Raw genomic sequence first — 21,155 nt, forward strand, 5'->3', positions numbered from 1 at the left:
TGGTAATTAAAATTATGTAGGTAACTGCAAATCTTCTCGGCGTGAGAGGAGGCCCGTGCCCAGCAGAAGGATGATAAAAAGACTTATGATAATGATGATGACCTACCGAGCTGGTAGGTTAGTGTTTTAAGCACCAGCCTCTCAAGTATGAGTGGATATTTTGATTTTAGGTCAGGTAAGGAGGTATCAAAGCAACTGATCTTAGTAAAATAAGCATAGTACTTTCTAGGTATATCTTGGACACCAATTTTTGCTGAAGGGTGAAGGAAAACCATCTCTTCAGGACTATTAGTTCTGAAATCACCAACCCGCATTGAGCGCGAGTGGGATTAACGCTCATTCCTTCTCTGTGTGAGAACAGGCCAAGCAGTGTGACAATAAAAAAGTGTCCATTTCGACCGCGCGGCCAACTCATAATATTTGATGAAACTTTGCCAGGAATAGCGAATATAACAAAATTAACAACATGCCTTTGTACTAATGTAATCATGCATCTACTAGTATGCACTCTCCCTAAAAAAATAAGATGTGAATATCGAAAATTTCAAATATGTGAAAATACATGGACACCCTAATCTCATACAGTTTCATACCACTGTGTTTTTGTAAATATCTTCTAAAATATGAATGCTGCAGTTATATTCGCTATATTTATTCAAACTAGGTTACGTTATCCATCGACTACTTAGTACTCTAATTAAGCTAAAACCTACTTTTAATAACGATATAAACGAAATTGTATTTTAGGCATATTGCCGTCCGAGCGGCCAACTAAAATCGACTCTAACATATTATTGAACCTACTTTTTAGAATTTTTTTGTCTTTTTTCGCTGTAACAAATTAAAGACTAATTGTCTATACACATTAGCTTCTATTAATTTGATACCTAAGGTGATATACCTACATACTCATAACCTGAAAACTAAACATTGCATAACTTTTTGTTTATCTACGTTTTGTCTTTTTTAATTTTTGTAACAAATTATACAAATTAAGCCCTTTCTTTTGATGTATCATTCGTCTATCTGCATTGTATAGTTTCTGTGTAATCACGGGCGATGACTACGGCAAGTGGCGGTTCTAGCGGCCAACTATTCTTTGTCATAGCGTCTTGGTTTTTTTGTAACAAATTCAGGAAAAGAGGAGTGAAAAGTAACAAATTACTACTAATTCCTGGCAAAGTTTCATCAAATATTATGAGTTGGCCGCGCGGTCGAAATGGACACATAAAAAAGCCTGGGGCCCGTTTCCCCTAATTTTACTTAAGCGGCATACGATTCACGTTCGACTGAGATCCAATCCCGACTCAATTACGATTGAAGCGTATGTGGCATACCGCTATTTTTTCTTTGAAATAAACGTTTTTATCCTTTTCTGTCACACAATAATGAATCATTTTGTCTGCAAATGATTTACGATTGCAATATGATTGTAGAGCAAACAAACTACCGTATAGACCAAAATCACCAAAATAGCAGACCAATCGCAAACCAATCGAATGTCGTTGGAATACGATTGGTCTTATATTAGTAGCAGAATGCCCGGTATGGTAAAAACTGCTATTGCGATCATATTGCGATTCAATTTCTATTCGATTTTGACGTTATTAACTTAAGAGAATCAGGCCGCTGATGATTATGATGATGACCTACAAGTAGATAGGTGCTTATGAATATACCTACTCGCCATCCACAGCATATTATGTTTTATACACATAAGTATTCGTACTTACTAACTTAAAATGTTGAAAGCTAAGGTCAGTTCCTGATTACTACACAAAACAATTAATTAGTCGATTGCATCGTGGACCTATAATGAAATGTGTGCACGATTTCACACATCAACAGGCACCTGTGTAGATGGATATCTACAAAAAATATTAAGTGTATTTATTGGTTTGAACTCAATATAACTTCAACTAGGTACCTCCTCTACTTATAAATCAAAGATAAAACAATTTTTCAAACATGATCTTAGTATGTTAACAGCGCATTCGATTACTTTGTATTTGACTATATAGACAATCTATATAAACAATAAATACCTAAATTTAGGGATCCCCTAAGACCATTTAGGGAACACTTAATATGAATTTCATTCACCAAAGTTTAAGTGTCCTTTATAACCTTAAGTAATGGGGGAGCCCAAAGACTATAAAACCACTTGACTGCGCATACAGTGCCCCGACGCTCGCCAAACGTTAGTGATTTTGCGCGTACTATAAGGCTACGATCAGTACGATCCTTTAGTAGCGACCAAGTCTATGACCTGCGAACATGCTAAATTACTGAGGATTTTATTTAGTAAAAAATAAAAAAATGCCTACATGCGTGATGAAATGGTGCGGGACACAATCCAGGACATCTAGTTACAAAAAGAATGGCATCGGCAAGTATCAATACCAAAATTTGGCTTTGATTTAATTATATTACGAAATACCACAGGGGTCTATTTAAATTGGTGGTTGGTGAACCGCGCTCCCGCTCGTTGATGTCTTTTGGGAAAGTCCCTTTCTTTCATTAAGAAATTCTAATGCGTCCATCTCTTTCTTGCCCTTTGTATTCTTATCGATGAAATTTGGGCTGTTACCTTTAAGGTTGAAGTGGATATCGATAATAGTACATTTACATTAATTAAAAAATATGTTTTATTTTGGCTAATGAGTTAATTAACTGACCATAGCGACGACAGAGGCAGCTGTTCCTGGTGCCTCCACAAATTACTTTTAATGTAATCGAAAAAAATGAATATTTTCATTTTAGATTTTCGAAGATTCCAGAAATAAAAGAGAAGTGGATATATACTATCAATAGTGAAAATTGGACCCCAACAAAATACAGCGTTGTTTGCTCGAGGCACTTCACTCCCGATTGTTTTGAAAAAAATAAAACAATGCCGACGTTTATTTAAAACATTAATTCGAAAAACTCATACTATAGTTCGGCCATTCAGAGAATGCGTTCCTGACACGTCGCGATTGAACTGACGACGTAACTTTGCAATGGCGTTGCAGTTACGATAAAAATATTTTTGCTGGTTGTTTACCGTTTTAACAATTGAGGAGCATTAAAACAACATTATTATATCAATAATCAATGAATGTTATAATTTTGTGCCAAACTGAATGTCAAATAACTTGGTAAACAATATTTTTCTAAATCTATACTGCGCTATTACAAGGTTATGTCAGCGGTTTATATTTTGTAGTGCTGTGCTAAAAATAACAGGCAAGTATCGTAATCTGTTCTTATACAGTTATAATATAAAATAATACGTTTTGATTTTCTTTTTAAGAATTGGAAAATAATGGACTATAAGACTTAATTATAACTTTTATGAAAAATAAAAATAAAACTATGACCAAACCGCATTTTTATACTTAGATTAAAAATGGTAACCCCAAATGGCGTTATGGGCCGCCATTTTGTGACGCTAAAACAGTCGTCCGTTGTCGTTTCGTGCGCATAGACCACGTTTTTCAAGTGTTTTCGATCTGTTTTTATTTGATTACCCGGCTTTTGTTAGACCGAGATATCAGGATTGATTCTGTTATTGATAATAATATAATTATACATGTAGGCGAAGATGATGATGAAGACACCACCTCCTCAAGCAAATCGGAGTCTGATTAATATTCTGTTCGCACATTCAATTCAATGTACTTGTAACAAAGAATAAATAAAACAATTTTATTATATGAATATTACCTTTTTTTGGTTTCCACTTAAATAACTAAAATATAAAACAAATGATTCCGCCAATTTAAAACGAAAATAATCTTAAAATAATGCGGCGGTTCATTTTGAAGGAACGGTAACGAACTCAGTGTTATGTTGTGCCCATCACTAGTCGTGACTAACTGATAGGTGTCAGGAACGCATTCTCTGAACGGCCGAAGTATAGTAAAAAGTATGTACGCAACTTAGACCGCGTTATATGATTTTTACCTCTCGATCGTTTATTATTTAAGACTTCCCATAATGACTGCCAAACATGTTCAAATGATAGCCCTAATTAATCTATACAAATATTATAAAGCTGAAGAGTTTGTTTGTTTGTTTGAACGCGCTAATCTCAGGAATTACTGGTCCGATTTGAAAAATTCTTTCAGTATTAGATAGCCCATTTATTGAGGAACTTTTTATCCGGGTTCGTGCCGAAGTTCCCACGGGATGCGGGTGAAACCGCTGGTAATGATATATAGTCCTTGTAGACCTTGACAATAATTTTAATGCAGCATCAAATTCGTTTTCCCAAATCAACCCGTAAATAAATAACTACCAGGTTACAATAAACTAGAAAATTAAGTTTTAAAACCGTATTATTACAAAAGGTACCATATTAAATACATGCCGAATAGTTAGAAAACTGTACATAATCCACCTTCCCGAATTAACGATTAATCTGAAATATGGGATCACACAGTGGCTACCACAGGATGGCCATCGGCGGGGTAGGCCACGGAAGAGATGGCGTGAGGACCTTGATGCCTACAACCCTGATTTGTAGTAGGACTCAAAGGATGAGAGGTGTGGAGACAAAATGGGGAGGCCTTCGCCCAGCACTGGAACAATACAGGCTGAGAAAAAAAAGGGATCTTATTTTGGCTTAGGCCTGAAAGATAGGTACTTCAAGTACCGGTCTCAATAAACCCGAAAAGATAATATTAATAAATAAAAATAAAAAACAAATATAATTAATTCTCTCTTCACAATGTGGTCTTATATAAAGTTGATAAATTACAATCCCTACTAATATTATAAATGCGAAAGTAACTCTGTCTGTCTGTTACGCTTTCACGTCTAAACCGCTCGCTGAACTGATTTTAATACAATTTGGTACAGAGATAGAGTTGACCTTGAGAAAGAACATAGTTTTTATCCCGGATTTTTGAAGAATTCTCTTGGAAACGCGATATAACCGAACTCTACGCGAGCAAAGCCGCGGGCGGAAGCTAGTGTATGAATAAATAAATAAATAATTTATTACTTCACTTTGTTCATAATTTTACAATATTTTGCTGAATTGAATGGTTAGTGAAGTGATTTTTTACTTATTAGGTCGACCTGTATGTATGTAACTATGTAAGGAAATCTTGGCATTTTAATTTGACCCACTTCCCAGTCTTTTTTTTGTCGCTTCAGCCACTTTTGTGGCCGCTTCTTGCTTCTTGTGGCGGCGTTTGAGGCTGTCGCGTGTGGCCCGTGAGCATAGACGGCAACACCACGTCACGGCGGCCGTACGGCGAAGTTGCCGTACGTGCTCTCAAGTGTGTCCTATACTGGCTGTATCTACTTGCCAGCTTATAAAATTCTAAATTACCGAATGTTTTAACAAAAACAACCACATAAAGTCCCTGGTAGTCCTCATCTTTACACACCGTATCCTTGCTAAATATTGTCGCAATCAAGTAAAGATATGACCTTGAAGCAATTCATTCAAATATGTATAGAAACTGCATGGGGTTGTTAAGTATTGCCATCAATACAGGACGAATACTATATAAATGAATACATTTTAAGAATCAATAATTGTCTTGTACAGAGTTCTTTTTTGTAATAGACTTATTTGATTAAATATTCTTATACGATTTTTATTGAGTATTTATTACTACGATGAAATGCATTTTATCGATATTTTTTAATTGAAAGAGAGTCATCCCTTGCTGGGCGTACTCGTGCAACTCGACCTTGAACTGACCAATAGTAGCCGCGAATAATGCCGCGTCCCCCGGCCCGCAGTGGTGAGTCGTATTCTTAGAAGAAATTGGCGAGTGCGCTCTCTAGTGGTTATTTACTTTATGGGGGAGCCCTTATTCTATGTGGCATTTATATAGAGAAACGGTAAGAGATTTTTGTTGAAAACGGGCATAAGCCTTTCAACTGAATCTCAGGCACACCACAATGTCCTAATACATATGAATATTTGGAAAAACATAACTCTCCTTCCGTAGTCGGGTAAACAAAATGGTGGCAAATGAATAAAACCACAAAATGAATAACTAAGTAAATATTTATTTTTCTAATCAAGAGTATTGATATATAATACTTTTTAGACAATTTTAGTATAGATACAGTATGCCTATATTATTCACATTAGTTAGTATTTTTTTTATATAAGATGCTTAGATCAAATCAAGACTAATCAAGCTTGGCTTGAAATAAACAGGACTGCTTAAGTCATTGAACTTTTCTAAATAAGTTGGTTAATATTGCATTCGTCATCATACTGCAACCGTCGTACCACAAAAACTTTTAATCGTCCGTTGAACACTTGTCTAAAAAAATGTCGGATTATGACGTAGAAATAAGGTCCGTTTTGCAGCCTCAACGTTTTTAGTGTTCAACAGATGTTTAAGTTTTTGTAGGAAGGCTGTAACTATCTTTCTTTCCCTTATGCATTGGATATGGATTTGATTTCATTCCGCCCAAGGGAATTACTTCCCGTACCTGGATAAAAAGTAGGCCAAGTATTGTGTCACTCTCTAGACTATCTGTATATTGTATTAAGGATTTTTCACGATACTTGGTCACAACACAACCTATTTCTTTCACTAGTTATCCTGCTTTACTAACAGTCCTGCTAACTACGTAAGCCCACAACTGTCTTTTATTTTTTTAAATCGGTCAATCAATTTCCATTCAATGAACTACAATACCAACTTTGAACACATAAGTACAAGCATATGTAGTCAGGTATATAAGTAAAAACTTGTAAGAAGTTTCTCACATTCCAGTAAGTAAATAGTTACTATTTAGTACTAAACTTACTATTAGTCACGATACAAATCCCAAAATCGACTAAAATTTCAATAAAATTAGCCGATATTAATAAAGTTATTGCTATGAACCCCAACTAAGAAAAAATACAAATACCTACACGATTAAATATTCAGTTATTATATCTTAAATTATGCCTGTAAAGCGCATACAATATTCGAATCGAATCGTCATCACACTCCAAGGCAATCGATAAATTAATCGACTAAGCATTCAATCGATATTGCGGATAAACTCACTATTTTTTAAATACAAAAAATATGTCTATTATAGTTCGGCCATTCAGAGAATGCGTTCCTGACACGTCGCGATTGAACTGACGACGTAACTTTGCAATGGCGTTGCAGTTACGATAAAAATATTTTTGCTGGTTGTTTACCGTTTTAACAATTGAGGAGCATTAAAACAACATTATTATATCAATAATCAATGAATGTTATTACGTCGTCAGTTCAATCGCGACGTGTCAGGAACGCATTCTCTGAATGGCCGAACTATAGTCTGTTATACAAACTTAATTATGCTCACGCTTATTATTTTACAAGAAGTAAGCAGATCTTCTAGTTTTAATAAAAATTAAGTGCACTGTGAACGCTTTGGATAAAAAAACTACGTTATATTAATATTAACTAAAGTATTGATACCGATGTTACCATCAAAACTTATCAAGAAAAGCCTGATGTAATATTTCTGTTTTTTCCCCTTATTGTACAGTCAGCAAAAACAGTCCTTTAACACAGTCAAATATAACAAAATACATGAACACTAAAACCTCAAATGTAAAAAGCTGTGTTCAGCGAATTTTATAATTCTCTTTTATCCAGTTTATTTTGTTCTTTAATCTTGATTGACTGATCTTGACTGATTGAAAGAAGACATGAAAAAGAACGGAGTTAGAAGGGATGTTATTATTACGACTGACAGACAGACATGGAAGCGGAAAACATATTGAGCCGACAAACTTAGGAGTAGGATAGGCTAAAGTTTTGACAGTTACTATGAGAGATTTTAGTGGTCAGCCATTTAGTAATTTTGATTATGTTAATGGATTTTTGTAGCTGACTGTTCCTAGCTTTATTTTATAATTGCAGTATTTCTTTACTGATTGTTCTGACCAAAATAAAACCTACATACTTGTGTCGGTGATATATCGGTATCAAACTATATTTATTAAGGTGCATTATATGGCAATAATAAAAATTTGAAGTTAACTAAATAATTTGTTATATTGTTATATAGAGCATAAACTATAAAATAATTATCTAACTAAATTAAAACAATGGACTATAAAAATTAACCTATATTGTTATAAGAGTTATGAAACATATTCTATATTTTGGTTGTATGTATATTATTTTGAATGAATATGGATTTAAAATATTATAGAAATTTGAGTAAGTTACATTGGATGGGTAAAACGATTAAATATGTTGGTTAGTTAAATAATATGATACAATAAATAATGGTGTATGTGTATATTTCTTTTTTTCAACCACATTCATACGTTAGCAGTTAAATAAAGTAAAAAAAAGCAACCAAATTATGGTTTTAGTGACATTTGGAACAAACAAAATAATGTTAAGATTACACAAGTAATCGTTGCTTTAAATACATAACTATATTGTATTAAAAATCTATATCGACTGCAAGCAAGCAATACCTCCTATCTGACTCCGGGTGGATTTTAAAGGGGAACAATAAAACTTAATAATATCCTTATTCCAAGGTATAATGAGATACTGAAAATCTAAGTTTTCTTTTTTTACGGATAGTATCGATTAATAAAGTTTTTTTCTTTTTATTTTGAGTCTAAGGGTAGTTAATAGTAGATACGAGTTTTTTGTAACAAAAATGTCAGATAGGAGGTATTGCTTGCTTGCAGTCGATATACCCATGTACTGATTTACGTATATATCAGTATATATTTTTAAAATTATTTGTCGCTATAATTAATCAAAATATGGATAAATATGTTTTTAAACACAATTTATAACACACTGTTTTTGGCAATATACTCATAAGTATATTGTAGAAAAAATATACAAAATAATAATGTTATAGTTATCGGCACGGATATTGAGCCATGACCTTCACCTGCGCAGAAGCGATTTATTGGTTTATTGCCATATGTGTACAGTGCGCAAAGCGATCCCCACTCTTCCGCCGAGAGCTCAATATCCGTGCCGATAACTATACAATCTACATACTAAAAATTTACCTTAATTTTGAATAATCCTAAAGAAAAGACTCTACAAGTAAATTGAGGCGGAATTTGACATACTCAGAATTTAAATTGAATAAAAAAAAGTATGACTAAATGGCTATTTTAAAAAGTATATTTCAATACTTCAAAAATATCCTTTAGATATGCTACGCATTGAATACTAAACTACACAAATAAAATCAAAAGTTATAAAAAAATATGTAAACTAACAGTAATTTAGATAATGTAATATTCACCAATATTTGAAATACTATTTTTATAAAAGGCACTGTATGGCTTCAAATACAATTATACCTGGCAGTGTTACTCAAATCAAATTTCTTCAAGAGATTTTCAATCTTATCTCAAAAGTATAAGACTCAATATTGATCGGGGAATATATTACGGATGGCAGTGGCTTGATGAGCTGCCGTCTGTGTCATGTCGATGATCAGAATAAAAATATAATAAAAATTTTAGATGGTTTTTACCAAAACTATACAACTAAATTTTAGTTAAATAACTAAATTTTCTTTCCACTGATACAATCAAAGGCAGCAAATTGAAGTTTAGTGGAGAAGATCAAGTTCAATGCGCAGTATATCTAAAATTTGCCATTCAGTCAACTTTTTTCAGTCATACACAATATTCAAAATGTATTCTTTGATTGACAAATCTTCAATCAAATGTCTAGCTCAACATACTCCAATTTAAAGATGGGCTACAATCTGACAGACTAAAATGAAATAATAACTATACTTTGACAAATACTACACTAAAACAAAATTTTAAACCAAATATCTACAGCATGCAATTTATAAGTTTTACTTTGAATAAACTAATTATTGCTCTTTATTGCGGAGTTTATAAAAAGATACTTCAGCTGTCATTTTGACAATTGATACGTCAATGTGACGTCATTTTGACGTAAAAGCCAAATAAAGAGAACTCATTTCTTGAAAGGAAACATTGTTTTCTTTCTGAAATGTAACTTTTGTGTGACAAGAATAGAAATATAACGTAACGTTAATGAGCCTAATTTTTATATTTATATACACCATTCCGATTTTTAAAGGCATTATATAGCGCCAATCAGTTTGGCACGAACTACACTAAAGTTAAAAATTAAATAGTACACGAAATTTAGATAAAAATATCTACAGATACATAAACTAAATGATTACAAACATTTGTAATATAAGGTTGTACTTACATTTTTAGCGTCATCATTTACTTTTAAATTATGCACTAATAATGTTAGTTACATCACTTAAAGCCATTTTCACTGGTTACCGATAAGTATCAGTTAGCTATCTGATAGTTAATGCTATCAGCCAGATAAAGGCTGCTTACAATTTCTGCTATTCATTGCTATCCAAGACCTATGAAACCAAAAGTTATAGTTTATCTGTCTGATAGGTTATCAGAGAGTTTATCAGTAACTGGTGAAACTGACAATAAATCATTTGATCTTTAAATAAAAGTATAAAATAATCAAACAAACGAAATCTTGTTTTTAAGGTTGTGGAAAGAATATTAACATAAAACTTGAAAGATTTTTAGTCCTACAGGCAATTTTACAACACATTTTTAATATTAAAATGCAAAATTTGTATGTCTGTTCAACCAAAACGCATCATATACTTTTTTTACACCATACTTATTTCAAATTCGCCCGAAAGCCTTACGTTTCAAAACGTCATAACGAATTATCATACCAATACAATTTACGTCTTAATTCCAACGTCATAAAGTTCAAAATTGAACGATTTTGAAGATTTTAATCTAATTTCTGCTTTTTGCAATCAGGTACATTAACGTCACTGCTTAAAGTTAAAGGACGTTTTAATTTACTCTCCAATGTTTTCGATAAATTACTTAAATGTCTAATTTCGTTAGTAATGCCTCTTATTTTGGCGATAGCGGACAGGGACTTCGTTTTTGGACTTCTATTGTCGACGGAAGTCGATGGCGCTGGGCTGAGACGGCTGTCTTCGGTTTTTTGAAGTTTGGGCGGCGGTTCTGAATCGTCTTCAGAGAGGCTGGGTAGCTTGATCAGTGGTTTACGTGGTTTCATGTTTGGCAGTACTGTGGGAGAAATACTAAGGGTTATCTTAAATTGTAATGTTTTTTTTTTCAAATGCCTCGAAAGCAAAGTTGTATGAAAATCATACAATACGTGTGTTGTGGCTTTAAGTTTAGGGTTAACTTAATATAGATGGGCTAATTATTTTGTTCCCAGGTGCAGAAATATGTATAAAACACATTTTTTGCTTATATGTAATACTTAGCTACTTAGTTTTGCAGATGTACGTACCAAAATCATACTAATAGATTCAGTTTCTTTCTCACTTTACGATACATAATAAGGATTTTCAATAGGTACTTTAAACTCACTTTTCAATTAAGTAACATTTTTCTTTTTTTTTTAATAATTTGTCCTAAAGTAAAAGTTTAACAGAGCTTTAACAGCTGTTGCGGGATTGTTCGAAAGAGTTGCCGCGGTCCTGGTACATAAAGGGCTTGAGAAGGAACATCGTGGGTTTTAGTCAGTAAGAGACTGATATTCCCTCACCGGTAATTGAAGATTTCGCACAAAAACCAGGCTTAAGAGGTGTTTAATATGTATATCTTACGTTTATTATTCCTCTTCGACGTTCCGATGGGCAGCACAGACAGGTCCAGCTTGATTTGGCTGGAGAAGTGACGCAGCGGCTGTGTCGATGTAGCGGCTACCTCGCCCGCTGTGCTCGCTAGAAACATAGTTTATATTTATCAAAAAATAATCAACTGGGTTATTGTAATTTATTTTTTTTTATATACAAATACACGATATTTGACATACATGGTATTTGACCTTGTATGTATATGTATAAAAAACTAAATTATGTAAGTTATGTGTTACATAATTCATATTGGGTGGGTACTTCTTTCGCGATGTCTTTCTACGCATACTGCGTTAAAGTAATAGAAATAAACCAGCAAAAACATAACAAATTTAAAAATCATTAAAATCGCTCTTTGTAGATTACAAAGAAAATCTGCTTACATTTTTTAGAAAAAAACCAACAGTCACTTCATATAGGGTCAATATATTTGCAATTCAATGTACTCACTAACAATAGCTTTCCCTCCAACAGCCTGGTTGGTGTGAGTGAGCTCGCTGTACTTTATATCGCATTCTTCTATACGCTTCTTCAAATCAGCTGTGGAAATATAAATAAAATATAGTGTTAGGAAAATAATATTAATTATGTAATGATAATAAGCCTCAATTTCGTAAAACGTAGTTTATGTATGAACATCCTTCATGCTGTACATCCTTGCTTTGGGAATCCATCATTTTAGGAACAAAAGTCCAAAGGTTTTATTGGATTAAAACTATTCATTGGACTTCTGTGCATTTTCTATCTCATTTAGCAAAATAAAATATCACACTTACAATAAAATTTCCCAAACTACCTATAATAATAACCTATAATTTGTATTACTTACCAATCGCAGCATCCTGATCCCTCTGTTTCTTGGTGAGCTCTCTGATAGTTTTCTGTTGACGCCACGCCACTTTCTTGTAATCCATCATCTGTGAAAACAGAGTAATATTTTAGTACTAAAGAAGCAATATAGTTTTAAAATGGAAAATTCTCTATACGTATCAAAGAGATAACTAATTTACAAACGTAGTAAGGTAGCGCTTACATAATCGGCTAAACATACTAAGAGGAACTTTTTTATGAACTTGAATGGGACTCTGAAGATTTTTATTTAAATTCTAGTTAAAACACTGAAAGAGCTAATAAAACTTGTTAGGTTACTCCCCCTAAAAATTAAAATAATGTAAAAAAAAAAACAAAATCATTACTGGCCAGACAATGTTAATTACGGCTCAGACATTCAATTTTTCTATCCAAACTAATATTATAAATGCGAAAGTAACTCTGTCTGTCTGTCTGTCTGTCTTTTCTTCACGCCTAAACTACTGAACCGATTTGTGTGAAATTTGGTACAGACATAGTTTGAAACTTGAGAAAGGACATAGGATAGTTTTTATTACAAAAAAAAAAAAATTAAAATAAAATTATTCCGGACATACAAGCTGTTGATTTGCATGCGTGCCATAGTCAAGGACGTGATTATACTAATGATTCTCAACCCAAATCAACAAAAAAATTGGTACGAAAATTTTTGATTTTAATTTTTTTTCGGAAATTCGTCAATGTCACTTACCCGTTTTCAAACTCGGCGCGTATGTTACTGGCCTCAAAACCGTACTGCTCCCTCACACAAACGCGAACACAAAGCATACGCAACGATTATTCATTAATTTCATTCATAAAATTGGATTACTTCTGAAATACTACGACATTACAATGACAAAAAAAAACAGTGCATATTAGCTATTTCCCGTCTACTGTAATTCCAATCGATTATTTACGTATTTTATGTCCTCCTCCTGAAGTATGGCACAAATGCAAATCAACACCTTGTATAGCGCCATCTATTGGTCAAATCAAAAATCTGCTGGTAGTCACTATTCCACGCGAAATAAGTTGCGGGCAAAAGCTAGTTAAAAATAAAATAAAAATAGAATATTTCAGCCTTTGCTAACTTAAAAATGTATCAAAACAATACTTCCCTCAACACACCGGCCACCCATCTCACCACCAACCGGGTTAAGCAAATCTTACAGAGTAAGTACCAAAGGGTTAAATACAAAGAACTATCTAACCCGTTTGTAGAACTTCTTGTATTGCGCCGCGAGGTACAGCGAGAGCTTCGCGTTCAGGATCGAACGTCGCCGCAGGTGGATCATCTCTTGACGGGCCGCTAGGGGCGCTAGAACCGCTGTGGAAATACCAATAGGAATGGTTATAAATAAATAAATAAATAAATAAATAAATGTCGGGACACCTTTTTACACACGGTCGGTTAGCCCCATGGTAAGTTATTAATTAACTTGTGTTATGGGTGCTAACACAACTGATAAACTACATATAGCTACATATATACATATTTATTTATATATACATATTTATTTATAAATACATATTTTAACACCCAGACCACGGCCAACAAGCATGCTCATCACATAAATGTCGACCGAACCGGGAATCGAACCCGGGACCTCAGGTCCGGCAGTCCGGCATGGTGACCATTGCGCCAGCGAGGTCGTCAATGATGATAATATTATAAAGCTATAATTTGAAACTAATAGGGTAAACCGATAGGGTCGAAAAGTGCTGGAGTGGAGACCACGGCCTAGCAAGCGCAGCGTAGGACGTCCACCAACAAGGTGGACAGACGACCTTATAAAGGTCGCCGGAAGACGCTGGATGCAGGTCGCCTCCAACAGGTATCTGTGGAGATCTAAGGGGAAGGCCTATGTTCAGCAGTGGACGTCCTACGGCTGAGATGATGATAATAATGATGAAGAAAGAATTATTCCTTGAAAAATACTTTGATAGGCTATTTATCGAGTAAGACTATGGTCTATTGTTGACACATAATTACCCATAGATTAAATTGCAGGTATAATATGATAAAATGACTCGCTTCTACGAGCCGTTTCACCCGCGTTCTTTGGGAGTTACTTCGATAAAAAATCTATAGCTTTCCTCGATAAATAGGATGTCTTACACTGATATACATATTTTTAAATCGATTCTATAGTTCAAGCGTACAGCGTTCAAGAATAACCAACCAACTCTTCATTCAGCTTAAAAATATTAGCATAAATTATAAAGTTTTCTGCTATATTAACATTAACATTAAGTCTACTTCTTACTTGGGTACTGAAATTGGAAAAAAAACTTCATCACAATTACCATGAAAAAATACAGTAGGTATAGGACAGTATTTATAATAATAGAAAAAATAAACAATACTATATGTAATTAAATAAATCTTTCTTACTATGCGAAGGCCTAGGCGTCGGCTGCACAACTCCCTGCTGCAATCTCTTCCGGAAAGCCGGTGAAATTTTATCGTCAAAATGTTCTATGGCCATGCTGGATATATCGCGCAGCTCCTGCAGCACCTCGTGCGCGCGAGGCGGCGTGGTCGACGTCTCTACTAGCGCGAGCACGCGTCTGATCTCGTCTATAACCTGGGTAGTGCATTTACCAACCTTTACATGTGTTTATCAAGAATTTTTGTGAAGAATTGGACTGTTGTTTTGCTAAATTGAACCATAATGCTTCGGCGTAAGATTCAATTTTGGATGTTATAGTCACAGAATGTTTTCCAGATTTTTTAAAAATATTTTTTCCCGAATTTGTATTGTTATGAAATCCTAGATATTTAAGAGTAACTTCTGGCAAATCAATGTTTTATAATTTTATGAATACATATTTTAAATTACAACTTTGTACCTAGATTTTTGCCTAATTTGTTTTAAACCTACTTTCATTATTTATTTCAATTGTTTTACAGCTTTACACATTTTATATAAAATAAATTCAAAGTGAACTAACCTTCCCAGGTATGAAGCAGCAGAGTCCATTGTCTATGAACTTAGAGTATGTCATGTTGAGCATAGAGATGCGTGTCTCAATAGATGTCAGAATATCACAGTGACGGGAAAGATGATGATATCTGAAACAAAACAGGATTTAAAAAAATAATATCCTAACTAATATTATAAATGAGAAAGTAACTCTGTCTGTCTGTCTTTCTGTCTGTCTGTCTTTTCTTCACGCCTAAACTACTGAATCGATTTGTGTGAAATTTGGTACAGATATAGTTTGAAACTTGAGAAAGGACATAGGATAGTTTTTATTACAAAAAAAATATAAAAATTAAATTTATTCCGGACATATAGCGCCACCTATTGGTCAAACCAAAAATCTACCGGAAGTTACTATTCCACGCGAAAGAAGTCGCGGGCAAAAGCTAGTTTCTCTATAAGTGAAGGGCAGGCTTTTTGGGGGCTGTCTTTTGTAAAGACCTTCAAAAAGTGCTAATTTTCAGCCTATTTTGAATAAATGACTTTTTATCTTATACATGCTCTTATGACATGTTACATAAGGTCTCAGAGTATGCCATCTAGGATAGTACCAACATAAAACTCAACTTGTCATCAGTGCACAAACCAGAAATGGTTACAACTAATAGATATTTTCAGGGCTTCTGCTTACAGTCACCCAAATGATTCAGAAAGTAATGTACAGTATTTTTGCAGAACCAAGTCATTTTATCAACAAGTTTTTCATTGATATATCGATATATCGAAAATTACCATACCTGAACTCATTTTATAATGTATGTATTAAACAAGTTACCTGCGCTCTGACTCTCTGCGAGGCAGCTGTGCCTTAACACTCTTGAGAGCCATGGCGTGTCTCCTCTCTATCATCATGAAGCCTCGGTTCAACATCCTCATGCATATCTCGTTGAATGCTCGGGAAACCTGCAATCATATTGATGGCTTTTCTCAGAAAAAAGATTGATAGGTTGTTATTTTTGGGTAATTTGCAAGGTAGAAGTGTGATGAAATAGATATATATTAGGAATGCAAAAAGCCGGTAAGGAGTTGTTAAGGAGTTTAATGAAAAAAGATAGATAGATTGATAATATCTATATATATATATAAATGAATTGCTGTTCGTTAGTCTCGCTAAAACTCGAGAACGGCTGGGCCGATTGAGCTGATTTTAGTTTTAAAATGTTTGTCGTAGTCCAGGGTAGGTCTAAACGGTGAGCAAATAAGGAAAAAAAAAATTGCGAGTAAGATTCCCGGGACGGGAGTGATTAGACAAAAACCAACTTACGGAATGCCGCAGAACCACAAAATATATAACCAATAACGAAATTTCGATGCAACTGCTCACCGTGTACCAGGGTAGCATAACTTATATGAGTATACTAAGTGTAGGTAGACGCTACTGCTCACCATGTACCAGAGCGGCAAAAAATACACCGGGTGCGGGTAATACCGCGGGGAACGGCTAGTTTTGAATAATTTTACAAGGCAGAAGTGTGATGAAATAGACAGATATTCTGAATACAAAAACCTCATATGGAGTTTTAATGTGTGTAATCTTATAATGTGACCCATTGGTAGTTTGTTTTTTTTTTAATTAACTTCCGTGTCCCATGAGTTTTACACACTAATTGTGTTACTATTGTGTCTCCATCGTGGAAAGTGAAGTGGCTAAAGTATAAAAACAATATTGTAAGCCATGATATATTTTATATGGGTACAAGTGTTTTTGTTTTAAAATCTATCATACAAAGACTATACATTGTAAGTGTTTTCCTTTGCCTTAAACAGTCCAGATCTATCATAAAACATAACATAACAAAAGAACTTTCAATCATTCTGATACTTACATACTATGGACTATAAATAGTCCATGATGTCCTCCTAGCCGATTATCGGCTACGACGGCTGTTCTCACGTAAGGAGATTAGCCAACTACGCACGACATATTATAGTGCACGAGCATTTGCGCAGACACAGGTGCACTCACTATTCCTTAACTCTCATAGCCCGATGGGACGGTAATCCGACACGACCGGAGAGAGATCAGGCGCAGGACCGACATTTACGTGCGTAAGTCCATAGTATGTAAGTATCAGGTTTCAAAATAGCCCAGTTTTACATTAAATATTAATATGATATGTCTGCTATTTTCTAGTGTTATGGTACTCCAATCAGTAAATGACTCTTGAAGCCAGTTATTTATCAGAAGGACGTGTAATTTGCAAACATATTATTATATGTACTTGTACATATATTATGCATGTGTTTTGCATTTTATTACAATCATGACTTCATAGATATTTATTGTTTTGAAAACTTCTAACATAGTCTAGAAATAGTCTGTGTTTTATTTATAAAACCGTTATAAGTTTTAATGATAAAACTGAAGGCTAGCAAAATACTAAAATTAAAAGGGACAAAAATTTGTACTTTCTGATTAAAAAAGTATTGTTTTTTTATTATTTTTATTAACTTTTCTATAGAACATTCTGAAGGTTTCTGAATTATGAACATAAAAGGAAAATTAGAACATAAAAAATATTGTTAATAAGTCAACAGTTACATGAAAGATAAAACAAAGATTCCGCAGAACTCAAATGAGAGCCTCCTTCTTTTAGGGAAGTCGGATAATTTCATTGATACAAAGAGGTACTAACAGTAAATACTAAGTAAAAATTTCATAACTGGGTTTGGCATGATGAAAAAGAAACTTGAAATCAATGATCCAGGAAGCACGTCAATATTATTGTACGCTATACGTGCGAGAATACAGAAGAATTTACATCAGCAAACAGTTATAAATAGACATACAAGTATATAATAATAGTAGGTGAGTACATGAAACTCCTAGAACGATTATACGATGCGATGAATCTAGATACTTGTTACGTGATTTTTATGAAATGAAATTCATGACTATAACGTTCAATAATCGATTTTCTAATCCTACAAACTCGTTGCTATTAATAAATTGCTTGAATAATCACTCACCAATCTATTCTTTGCGATTTCATCGTAGGATAAATATGAGAAAATGTTTTCAATCATAACAACGGGAAGCCCCAGTAGATCCATTGTAACTTTCCACAAACATCAAATTCAATGGCACAATATTATTTATCGCAGCCACACGTGAAAACTAGTATAATTGCAATGTTTACACATTTAAATTAAAACAAAGTGGTTATAATTCGCGACGTTTCTTTGGATTCCGTCATGATGCAGCGCGTCTATCGCTTTCGCACGTGTTTATTTTATATACGAGTGACGGAGAAAAAAGATCCCTGAATAAAATTTGACGTTTGCCACAAACGCTATCGTGCTACGAGATCGTGCTTCATTCTAAAGCGAAGAAACTAGCGCCATCTTTTATTGCTTAAACGTAACTTTACTACAAAGAAAGTCAGAGAACTGTGCAATTAATTGCTTAAAATCAGCCTTTTATCCATTTCTTGTAGCCACTTACGCTGTCATTGCCTAAAAATCTTTACATACGCGTTTTGTTACTCGATATGTACAAAAACAAAGCGACATAGTTTAAAATTTCGTTGACACTACAGCCGTAAGATGGCGTTTCTATCAAAACCATTATCTTCACGCTACTCTAACCAATCTATAGAATGGAAAAGAAGAAACTTCGATCGATCGTTGACATCATCGATATCGAAAACTATATAATTTAATACTTTCTGGAAAAATATGGTTAAAGCAGATAACAGAGCCTTTTCCTATCATTCATTTTCATTTTTAAATTTTATAATAGAAATTTTACTATACACCGCCTCAGAGATACGTACCTAAGTTTAACCCTAGAAGCCTAATCTATTTCGAACGTACACAAAGCCTTAACATACGTCTCAGAGGCGTACACATATAAAAGCCCCGATTTTAGGTACATTATTTAATTATTATTTTTATTATTGAGCAGACATTTTAATTTGGAATATAAACTAAAAATAAAACAACACTGTTATTAATTATAACTATAATTACAGTTATTTATTACAACAACAAAAACAATATGCATAAATTGGAACAAAAAAATTAACTTCTTCAAAATCAGCTAAAACATATATATTTTTTTTGAATACCAAATATTTTTTTTACGCTAATATCTATTCTTAGAGCAAACATTACAATTAATCAGATTTGAGCTTTAACAGTTTACCAAATATGTCCATTCTGAGTTCGATTACGAACACGATAAATCCGCTCCGAGTTGGTAGGTGGTAAAACACGGTCTGCGCCAGATGATGGACCAGCTTCTGCAACAAGGGTGGGGTCGGTTTCTTCAGAGGCTCCAGATTGTTGTAAAGACGAAACGTACTCAGACACTTCATTATTTTCGTCCTCGCTTTGAACGTTGTCGATAATCTGGTTATCCTCAACTTCGGAATCTGAATCTTCCTGAGAAGGATTGTCTTCCTCGTTCAAAATTGCAAAAATATCGTCTTCGTCTAATATATTATACCGTGACATATTTATACCTGAAACAATGCCGAAAAAAGATATAAAATATACGAAAAACAAACAATAGTAAAATCACTCAATCTCAGTTAAAAGTTACAGAAAGCCTAAACATACGTCTCGCAGGCGTGCAACACTTCGATAAATCAAAAATGGCGGGACTTACCTCAACGATACGGGCACCATCCTCTAGCTCCCGTCGGCCACGGAGGTAACAGAAGAGCACCACACGCTAGCCTCAACCGTCAGAAAAAAACAAACGATATTCGAATGCGTGTACGTCTCGCAGGCGTAGATTAGGCTTCTAGGGTTAATAGGCTACCGCTACCCTCATTTACTTATCACTCATTTCGTCAAAAATACATATTAAGAACTTTCAAACCTACTTTCTAATGAGCAATTTAAGCCTGTAAATACGTTTAACAGTAGTAGTAAACAGCAAACATTATCTAATTCAGTGTAATAGACACGTAATGTAATAACAACATTTAAAATTCGGGGCGGAACGTGACAAGGTCGTTGCTCTGTCATTCATTGGACCCACGTGCTTTGACTGCGTTCACAAACTGGCGGGCGACAAGCGGAGCGGGTAAGCTTTACTAATATGAGTACCTATAGTTCGGCCATTCAGAGAATGCGTTCCTGACACGTCGCGATTGAACTGACGACGTAACTTTGCAATGGCGTTGCAGTTACGATAAAAATATTTTTGCTGGTTGTTTACCGTTTTAACAATTGAGGAGCATTAAAACAACATTATTATATCAATAATCAATGAATGTAGTTACGTCGTCAGTTCAATCGCGACGTGTCAGGAACGCATTCTCTGAATGGCCGAACTATAGTATATCTCCTTATTATATTATGTATTTAGTTATGAGAAGTTGTGATAATTAATCACCAATCAAGCGCCAGCCAAAAATGCTGGGGTCCGATTCTCCTAATTTTACTTAAGCGACATACGATTCACGTTCGACTCGATTCGACTGAGATCCAATACCGACTCGATTACGATTGAAGCGTATGTGGCATTCCGCTATTTTTTCTTTGAAATAAACGTTTTTATCCTTTTCTGTCATTCAATAATTAATCATTTTGTCTGCAAGTGATTTACGATTGCAAAATGATTGTACAGCAAACTACCGTATACCTAGACCAAAATCACCAAACTAGCAGGCCAATCGCACACCAATCAAATGTCAATCGAATACGATTGGTTTT

At 34.2% G+C, this 21,155-nt stretch overlaps 1 protein-coding gene and 1 long non-coding RNA gene across 2 annotated transcripts; both read right to left on the bottom strand.

The window, feature by feature from the left end:
• Window positions 1–5,995: 5,995 nt before the first annotated feature.
• LOC124642976 lies at window positions 5,996–20,609 on the bottom strand. The gene is made up of 2 exons (XR_006985850.1): window positions 20,547–20,609; window positions 5,996–6,141 (listed from the first exon to the last, which is right to left on the bottom strand). It is a non-coding gene; the product is annotated as an uncharacterized LOC124642976 (long non-coding RNA).
• On the bottom strand, window positions 7,991–18,715 carry LOC124642975 (F-box only protein 28). Its single transcript, XM_047181803.1, has 9 exons — window positions 18,459–18,715; window positions 16,264–16,391; window positions 15,457–15,577; window positions 14,897–15,089; window positions 13,713–13,828; window positions 12,479–12,566; window positions 12,100–12,189; window positions 11,620–11,736; window positions 7,991–11,071 (listed from the first exon to the last, which is right to left on the bottom strand). The coding sequence occupies exons 1-9, from the start codon at window positions 18,540–18,542 to the stop codon at window positions 10,764–10,766; spliced, it is 1,245 nt and encodes a 414-aa protein (XP_047037759.1). The 5' UTR covers window positions 18,543–18,715; the 3' UTR covers window positions 7,991–10,763.
• Window positions 20,610–21,155: the final 546 nt, after the last annotated feature.

The sequence above is a fragment of the Helicoverpa zea genome, chromosome 26 (genome assembly GCF_022581195.2).
Source record: "Helicoverpa zea isolate HzStark_Cry1AcR chromosome 26, ilHelZeax1.1, whole genome shotgun sequence".
Lineage (NCBI taxonomy): Eukaryota > Metazoa > Arthropoda > Insecta > Lepidoptera > Noctuidae > Helicoverpa > Helicoverpa zea.